The sequence below is a fragment of the Coccinella septempunctata genome, chromosome X (genome assembly GCF_907165205.1).
Source record: "Coccinella septempunctata chromosome X, icCocSept1.1, whole genome shotgun sequence".
Taxonomy (NCBI): Eukaryota; Metazoa; Arthropoda; class Insecta; order Coleoptera; family Coccinellidae; genus Coccinella; species Coccinella septempunctata.
Window position 1 is genome coordinate 10,836,346 of NC_058198.1, and position 9,887 is coordinate 10,846,232.

Genomic DNA, 9,887 nt, shown 5'->3' on the forward strand with positions numbered 1-9,887 from the left:
CAGAAAAAGTGATAGTTTCCAATTGAAATATTCAACTACGAGAGGGTGCATGACAAAATGCTCAATTATACAGGAAAATTGATTAATTCAAAATAGGAAGCAAAGAAATCATAGGTTGATGAAGAATTCCTCGAATAAATACTTAGATCATCAAACAACAGCACAAGAAGAAGTTATATATCAACAATGAATTTTCTCGAAAATATCATAACAACGATCAACGTTGTTTCATTAGTAATTTTACAACTTGGTGCTGTATAAATTTTCAACAACAATACCTTAATCACGGCAGGGATTCAATAAAATGAAAGCAAAGGGTAGCGACAAATTAGAGAGCAGGTAGTATTGGTACAAGAACAAACATTAGAAAATTAGGACTTATGATAACTAAAAAGAAAATACATATTTCGACTCGAGGTTCATGTTTGTTGAACATTCTAGCTGAATACTCACTGATATTTATTCGATCCTTCAAAGCACTTCAACAAATCTTTCAATTATTGTTTTTTAAATACCTACTCATACCTCACACTGACAGTTACCTAACCTTCCTTTATTTATTTATATTCTATTCTATGATCAATATCACAGAACGCAGAATAGAAGGGATAATATATGTCGGTTTTGTGTCATTAGATTTTGATTTTTATGTTGAATTTTACAGATTTATTGATAGAACTTGGAATAAATACTTAATTATTTAAGGCTGTTTATGATCGGCATTGAACGGAATACAGTTGTTATCATATGGAGTTGCTTAGTACTGTGTTGAGGTAAGTTTGATGGTGTATTAATGGATGCCAATACGGGCCAGTTTTGTATGGTTTGTCTTCGAACAAGCGATTATGAACCTTTTAGCTGTGTCTTAGAGACGGTTTTCGCAGAACTCCAGTTCTTAAATATTTTTGTTTATGTTTTGATGCTTGATGTCAAATTTTCAATATAATTTCTAATTTATTTGCATCCTAGATGATGTGGAAATGCCTTATCAAATGAAAATCTGAAAATGTTACAGAAACATTTAGGATCAATCAATTTTCTAACAAAGTTAGCAATGTCTTATACTTCTGCTTATTTTCTGCAAATCTTGTGTTCTTATTGAGAGAAATCACATATATTGATCATACCTGATGTATTTCAGACGATAAAGTTGTAAGATAGTGTATGCTGGTATGGCTCAAGTTGATGCTGCTGAAAAAGAAGCCAGTGAAGTCCTTCATTCATTATTATCTGTTGAACGTATTGAAAGTAAAGAGGGTATAATTGTTGATACGGGGGATGATAATCAAAGTACTACGAACACTTATCAAACTGCCCAAACGAAAAATGCAGAGAATGGGGAAAATGAAGCCACACTACAATGGCATACACCTGTGCAATTGGGAACGCATTCTCTATTCTCCACCATCGATGGTCATAGTCACTTCACCCACACAATGGATGATCATCAGGTAGTTGTACCTTTATATGTTTATAAACCTCTTGATATACAGTCCCTGGCCAGTTTATTAGACGCACTGAGGATTTTTTTTATATTTACTGGTGTTGCCCGAGGAAAAAGCAGAATATTTGAATTTCATTTCCACAGAATGTCAGTTTTATCTACGACTCTCATTAAATTGTTCTATTTGGCATTCATTTTTGATGTTGTAGTATTAGTACTTAAGTATGAATCAGTCCTATGTCTTCCAGTGGACGTCTTGCATTCTGCAGGTTCGGACGTTATTTCGATAATCCACATATGAAATCATTATCTTCGAATGCAGCAAACCGAAAAATTCTGCATTGATAGTAGGAAGCTCTCATAGCTACACAGGGTGGCTCAGCAAAATATTAGAATTTCATGTTTAATCATCAATAAATCAATATTTTCTATTGAATATGATATATAATATGTGAAAACCATTTACAGATGAAGTATATGTAACATATACATTCAATTTAATAATTCAATATTGAGATTTTGCATCGAATCAATGCGTCTAATAATATGGCCAGGGACTGTAAGTATTTATCTAGTCGCAATTTTCAACTGATTTTGCTTTGTTCCTAGGTAATTTGGGGCGGCACTTCTTTACAAGTAGAACCTGAACATAAGTATAATGTCAATACAATTTATACAACAACACAAGTCATAGAAAATGAGGAAAATCTTGAAGAACCTTCTCCTAAAATTCAGAATCATATTCGTAGCACTAACATTAAAAACAAAAACCCTCCAAAAATAAATATAAAAAAAACACCCTTGAAAAAAAAGAAGAAAGTTGAACCTATAGAATCTGTTGCTAATGATCCGACAAAATTGGAAGAAAGTTCTGCGCAAGTTAAAGAAAGGTTCAAAAGGGGATGCGAATGTCAGGATGAGAGTTGTTTTCGAGGTTTAAATCCTGATAATGTGTACAGACACAGACTGAATATTGCTGAGCTTACAAAAGGTGAGCATGATATGTATTTGATGGGTGTAACTATGGCATGCTTGGCAAATCCAGACACAACCGTGAGACATAAAGAACGAAGAAGGTTGAGAGCTCAATATGTTTATCAAGGGAGACGAGTATGTTTGGATGCTTTCTTATATTTAGAAAATTGCACTCATTATCAACTCAAAAGAATTAGAAAGCATGTGATGACTCATGGAGTTGCCCCAAGAATACATGGGAATCATGGCAAGAAACCCCACAATACTTTTCCTCTCAACATTTACAGACATGCTACAGATTTTCTGAAACAGTATTTAGAGCAGCATACTGGGGATCGTGATATAGTCAACACAAAGCAGCCTATACAACTGCCTTGGGATGTGACAAGAAAAAATTTACATGATGCGTATAAGGAATATAGCCAAATTTTGGATCCAGGGACTAAGCTTATGGGATATTCAACGTTTCGTCATTTCATGAAAGAACAGTTCCCACATGTTAAGTTTTGTAAAATCGAACCGAAAGCCTCTAACAATTCGCAAAATAATCAACAACATCAAGTACAACAAAATCAGACTCAACAGATCAACACACAACATTCAGTTCCGAAACAGCAGACAATTCAAACCATTGAAATTCCCAGGGATCAACAAATTCGTAAATGCATTATAAACGATGAAATTCAGCAAGTCATTCCATTAGTTGTTGCTCCAAACGATGGTTCAGCCACTCAACATCATCAGCAAGCATTTTTGGTTACACCAGTACAACAGTTGATTCCAAATAATAACATCTCAACAGAACATTCTGCTAATCATACTTCGGCTAGTACTTTTTCCTATCAGTTGACAAACACAGGCTATGTTATCAATGAACAGGGTAATATTGTTACAACTATGGCCAATTCTCAACATCAGACCCCTTATACATTTAATAGAATGTAAATTTTTGTTTTTTTTTACATCTAATTTATTTTTGTCTGTAAATATTCATGTATGGTTCATGTAAGTATTAAATTAATTATGAATATGTGTTTTTAATTTCTATTATTCATGGAGAGGAAAATAACAATTCAATAGTTAATTTTTTAACTGAAAAATGCAAACAAAATTAAATTAACAACACATTCCACATGAGTAAATGTTCAAAAGTTTCGCCTTGATCAGAAATGTCCAATTCTATCCTCTATTCAAGGCTTCCAACTGTAGATAAAGCTAAAAGCATGTGCCTTACTAAAGAAAATTGTCTGAAATTACGCATAATCTTAAATTCAGAATTATGTACAAATGCATCTGTTTGCAGTGTTTATCATTTCAAAATTCGGAATAGGGTGCACATATTATGTCAACTCATTTGTGGGGTATAAAATGTACTTTATTATAAATTTTAAGCATGAAATTTTTTTTATGGAAAGAACAAAAGGGACAAAATGTTTTCAGTGTTTCACGATGATTAATATTCTACTGAGAAAAATGTATTTTTCCTATTCAAAAAATCTACTCGACCTTGAAATTACATTCAAATTAAATTCTAAGGTCACAGGAGAGCACACAGTCGCAATTAGCCCTGAAAAATTATAAGTCTGTTCGCACCTTTTTTTTTCTTTTCTTTTTATTTTTTCCCTTTTTTCGTCTTTTTGTAGATTCATTCCCGGCAACGGGATACAGCAATGAATGAATGAATGAAGGTCAGATTAACTGAAGACTAAAAAACTTTCATTTGAGATAGTTCTTGATCCAGACTCTTCTCAAGGAGTTATTTCAGTGGATCTTTAAAAATGGGTCACCCTGTATAATTGCCAGTTTAAACCGACAAATCTGTAATTTTTAAACTCTCAGCGTTTCCGTAAAAATGGAAAAGAAAAAAATTGCACTCAAAAATCACTGTTTACTTTTGAAAGATAAAGCTCATTATTATTAAACTCATGACTATTTTATCTTACAAGAGTATGCTTTAGTGGAATTTAGCGAGAAAAATCATAACACTTCCGCCAGGAAACTTTTTAGAGTTGTAAATTGCTTTTTATTTGGTCAAAAAGAGTGTTTTCAATTTGCAGTTCAATTGAAAACAATATCTAGTACCGAATTCAGGATTGCTCGTCAAAAGCTAAGGTTACATAGGAAATACATATGTACAATATTTGAAAAAGTATAAAAGAGATGTTGAAAACGAGAATAACTGAGACACGAGTGGGTAATCAAAAACCACCTCTCTGTTAAAGCTAATCGCGGAACACCGCAAGGAGGTGTAATATCTCCCCGTCAATAATATTGTAACTTCCAAATCCCCTTAATAAGCCTCTGCTGTCCTTCGAAAACATCGGGAACATCGCCTACATCGTTGCGAGATGTTCTCGAGCAGGGCGGGCGTATCGATATAAAAGACGCGCGGTGGGCTCGAGAGTTAGTTAGTGTTCATATAAAGAGCGATTTAAAAAAAAAAAGATGAACAAATGAAATTTTGCACAGGTATTTTTTGAATAGGGATGCACCTGAAACTCATTTTCTTAGTCATCCCCCATAGCTAGAGAAGTGTGAAATCGAGAACCCTTTTATATTTACTGCCATAAATTTTCACAGTTTGACCACCCTCATAGTATCAACGATTTAGTTCGTTGTATATAACTGATTTGTGCTGAAATTATGCGAAAATTTTTTCAAATGACGGAAATGCCGAGTTATGTTCAAAAATTAAAAAAGCAATAATAAAGTTTCCAGAAAAAACCTTCACCTCAATGCATATTTCTTGTTGAGTCTGAATGGAGAGTTATGGTAGAAAATAAAAAAGGGTTGCCGATTTCACTCCTCTGTTGCTATGGGAGAAGAGTGCAAAATTAAATCCTAGGTGCATTCCAAAACTACTACTGCAACATTTCATTTGTTTTTCTCTGTGCCTCTGAAAAAATTGAGTATATGTATATCCATAATATGAAGTCGTCACCTTTGAAGCAACGGAGCGTTTCCGCGCATGGCACCATAACTCTTCGTCTTATTTTGAGATACCGAGACACTCTGTATATACTCAAGGATTCAAGATCACAGTTCAATCTGAATATACAGAGATTGCTATAGTAATATTCAGAAATGTGGAATTATCGTTGCCTTAGAATTCGAAAACTGTACAACTAAATGTAATTTATGTAGTATCTACTAGGAAAGTTCAATACCGCAGACAACTTAATTGATCTTATTGACTCAGCAATATAATGAAAATTCGCACAAAATAGATATAATCTTCATGAACACAACAAATCTGCCTTGTTTTACTCTAAAAGGGTTGAAATCGCCCCCTGCATGCTGTCTGTTGAGTCAGTAACTTCTGATTCGGATGTGGACCTGGACCAGCTGTTCTTTCACCAAAGAGCCGCCACTGCTTAGGGGGTAATGCTAGTTACTGTACGATCTATGTGGCAAGTGGCAATGTATTATCATCCAGAAAGGGGACTATATTCACTTCGTAAGAAAAATAATTTTTTGAGAGGGAAATATTTACTGATTTTTGGATCATACATTTTTGGACTGCTAGGTACCTTTTGACTATGACAGAAGCGTTCAATTTTTATGGATTGTTATATCCGCATACGGAGGTTTATTAAAAATTTCGAAATTGGTTTCTGTTGTTTTTTGATTCTTAATTCACCATGAATCAAATGAACGGATAAAGAGGTGTTGAATTGTGAAACTCCTAGAATTTATTCAACTGACTGAAGATTAGTTCCAAATCCTTCTGTGTAACGTTTTATACTCGTCATCGAGTTACAGCAATATAGTTCCAAGTTCCAAAAAAGCATAAAAGAAAATATTATCTACATATCTACCAATAAATAAAATTTCTGATGAATGTATAGTTATGAATTCGTTCCCCAATATAATACATCCAATATACAATATTTCCGCTAGCAATGAGCTTAGCGGGTTTGCCATAATTTATATATCAATCATTTATTCGATGAATTAAATTTAATTAATTGGAGATAATATTGTGACCTACAGACTTTCAAGAGACCCATTGCGGATGATTGGATCATCATCATTGTTGTAGAGATGTTTTTCTTCTAAGAGGTTTGTTTCTTCTGGAAGAATATGATTGGGAATACATTTTCAACATAGAAAGATATTAATTTGAAATTTTTTGAACTTGATATGTCTTCAATATACTCAACTAATTAGTATAAGAATCCTCGCAGTGTTAAATTAGAGATAACTTGCACTACGCGAATCAATCAAATATTCAGACAACTTCACAAATTGGTCAGAAATAAAGGAAACGACTGATAGTATAGTTTTTTCGTGGAATTTCATGAGTGAAGATAATTTTGATTATTGAGTATTGTATCTCCTGTTCGGCATCGAGAATATTTACATCTGACTTCTTTTTCTTTTTGAAACGAAACATGTGTTTTGAGTATTTGTTGGTATATAAGATATACAGGGTGAGTATTTGACTCGTACAAATATTTTAACAGTACATAGATTCTTGGGGTCAAAAGAAACACTTTTTTCCTGGACCATTTTTTCCGATTCGGCCCTGATAAAAAAATATAGGCATTTTGAATTTTCATAATGAGCTGTGCCAACCCTGAAAAAACAGAATTACCTTCAGAATAACTAGCTCAACCTGTGATACTACACATCTGTGGATCTATTGAACAGAGTTGTATTCGGCCAAAGTACCCAATTTTTTAAATTTCACAGATATGTTCATTAGATAGCTTACCACTTAGTTTTAAGAGTTGGGTTCTTTGAATTTGTTGTGTTTTCATGGTACGTAATGGTCATAATGAGGAAACTGGAAGACGTGGGTGATATCTTGTGTTCGAAAACGTTTCATCAAATAAATGAAAAACTATATTCCGAAATTCCGTTCATTCGACGAAACCGTTAGTGGGATAGAACCAAAAATAACGTTTTTTATGGTTTTTCAACAGCCTGTATCTTTTAAACCGGGCCGATTCGGAAAAAAATGGTATACAAAAAAAGTGTTTCTTTTGACCTCAAGAATCTACCGTTAAAATAATTGAACCAGTCAAAGACACCCTGTATACACAATGGTATTGGTGAAAAACTGATCCTAATGAAAATAATGTAATTCTTCAGTTTAATTATGGATTCGCTATAAAAATCAAACACTGAAATTCTTTAATGGAAACCTTATTATTCATCGAATTATCGATGAATTTATTTCCATTCACCAGGAAAAGTATGCATTTTTATTGTGGCACTGGATGAGCTAATAATAAAATAATCTATTACATCAGCAACTATCACAGAAATATGAGACATGTGGGAATCAACAATTTGTTGACATGACCCGAGTGTAACTTGGTTTGAAAGTTTGAACCATTGATCGTCGTTGTTAATGTTATCCTGTGATTATCCATTTTTCATTTTATCTCGCATTTGAGGCATAATTAGTTGTCTCTTCTTACTTCCAAATTCCCAAGAAATTAGAAAATTTTCAGGGTTTTTTTTTGAGAGTAGATTTCAAAAAATGTATTGGAAAATTAGAATTGAATATACATATAGGGTTAGAACTTTTTAGAGGTAGACTACAGGAATATCGAAAACCGTTAGAAATACAGAGTGGCTTGGATTACAAAAAAGTTGCTTTATTTGAGGATTAGTGTTTGTTGTAAATAGTTCCAAAATATCTTTGATGGTTCCCGAGATATCTCAAAAAATTTAAAATCAAGTACATATATATCTTTTTTTATAACTAATTTCTTCTTGGAGATAACTACATGAAATTCGGTTTGTAGTCATTATCCATTATAGCGATACTACTGGTATCTATACTTTTTCGTAATTCAAGCCACCTTGTATTTATGTATAACCGTTTTAAATATTCCTGTAGTCCCTCTCTAAATTGTTCTAACCGTGTATTTCGTCATAACTTGATATATCTTCTTTTCATCTTTCTCAATTGGTCATTTAAATTAAGTAAATCAAAGAAGTTTTTTTGTCGTAAATATTCGTTCGAAGCGAAAAAATATACAACGTGTCCCAAATTTGCAGGGTCATTGATAATTTTTCAAATGGCAATCCTAATTTCTTTATGACTTTTCTTGAAGGGTCATTAGATATATATGCGTACCAAATATCAATTCTCAGTCCTTGTCTTCGTAAAAATATCATCAACTAATTCGAAAATAAAGAATCTGATTCAATTCAAGGAAAGTTCAATTCAGGCAGTTCAAAAATGGAATGTTCAGAGGTATTTTTTTATCATTTTTGAAATTTCAATCTTGTTGGGCATATTTCCGATATTTCAACAAAACGTACGTTGTTTCTTAAAATACAAAAAGCAAATAAATATCTAAGCTCATCTTCGCTACACGATGCTACATTTCTTACTTGTTTTTATTTAACTTTTTTCTTCTGATTGAAAATTTTCACTGATTTTTGTTTCCTCATTTTTTTTAATACTATTGTGGGTTTATTCAGGGTACAAATATTTTAAAAGTATCGGCTCGGTTTAAAAGATACAGGCTGTTTATAGTTTATACCAGCATCTGTTATTATACCTACTTCAAAATTACACGCTGTATAACATTTTCTTCTATCAAAAAAGGACAATTCAAAATAATAATCGACTTGATCGAGCATATTCACAACAAAAAATGTGTCTTTAATTTACTGAAATCATTCCAAGTATACTGTGTGATCAAGGGCGGATCCAGGATTTTTTTCTGGGGGGGGGCACAACGGGTAGACGAGCAAAAAAATCAACAGTAATGTGAGAAATGAACTTCAAGTTTATTTTTAAGAGTCCAAGTATGCATAGAAAGATCCGTCCGTCTGGGGGGGGGGGGGGGCACGTGCCCCCCCCCCCCCCCCCTTAATCCGCCCTTGTGTGTGATTAAAATTGTATTTTTTTTTGGAAGAAATATATTTCTATTTCATTCTATTCATTTGTTCTACCCCAATTCGTATACTTACAACTGAATGAAACAAAAATAGGGCAAGTTTTTTCAAGAATCTGGGAAATTCCTCATAGTAGTTTTATGGTAAGAGACAATTGAAAGTCGATTATGTGCAGATCATCATAGAGGAAGGGAGTTTACTAAAAAAGCAGGAGATTCCTTGTCCAAAAACATTTCGTGAGGAAACATGGGGTCAAATATGCACCCCATTTTTGGCAGGGTACCAAAAAACTTTTGTCTTCCTTTTTAGTATAAATAACAAATTAGTGTAAGGGTGCTCTGCCATATACAGGGTGAGTCTTTGACTCGTACAAATATACAAGTAGATTCTTGAGGTCAAAAGAAACACGTTTTTCCTTTACCATTCTTTCCGAATCAGCTCGGTTTAAAATATACAGGCTGTTGAAAAACGACGAAAAAATGTTTTATCGAATGAAATTAATTTCGGAATATAGTTTTTCATCTCTTTGATTATTCTTTTTTGAACACAAGATATCACCCACGTCTTCCAGTTTTCTCATTATGACCATTACGTACCATAAAAA

General features: G+C 33.2%; 1 protein-coding gene across 3 annotated transcripts; it reads left to right on the forward strand.

Annotated features, from left to right (window-relative positions):
• Positions 1-483: 483 nt before the first annotated feature.
• On the forward strand, positions 484-3,449 carry LOC123321863. Of its 3 annotated transcripts, none has more exons than XM_044909647.1 (3): positions 484-773; positions 1,142-1,451; positions 2,054-3,449. In XM_044909647.1, exons 2-3 carry the CDS (start codon positions 1,173-1,175, stop codon positions 3,362-3,364), a joined length of 1,590 nt encoding a protein of 529 aa, XP_044765582.1. In that variant the 5' UTR covers positions 484-773; positions 1,142-1,172; the 3' UTR covers positions 3,365-3,449. The 3 variants fall into 3 exon arrangements, with proteins under 3 accessions (XP_044765582.1, XP_044765580.1, XP_044765581.1); XM_044909645.1 differs by having other exon boundaries at positions 488-773; positions 1,142-1,454; XM_044909646.1 differs by lacking the exon at positions 484-773 and adding an exon at positions 863-1,047 and having other exon boundaries at positions 1,142-1,454.
• The last annotated feature ends 6,438 nt before the right edge of the window (positions 3,450-9,887 follow it).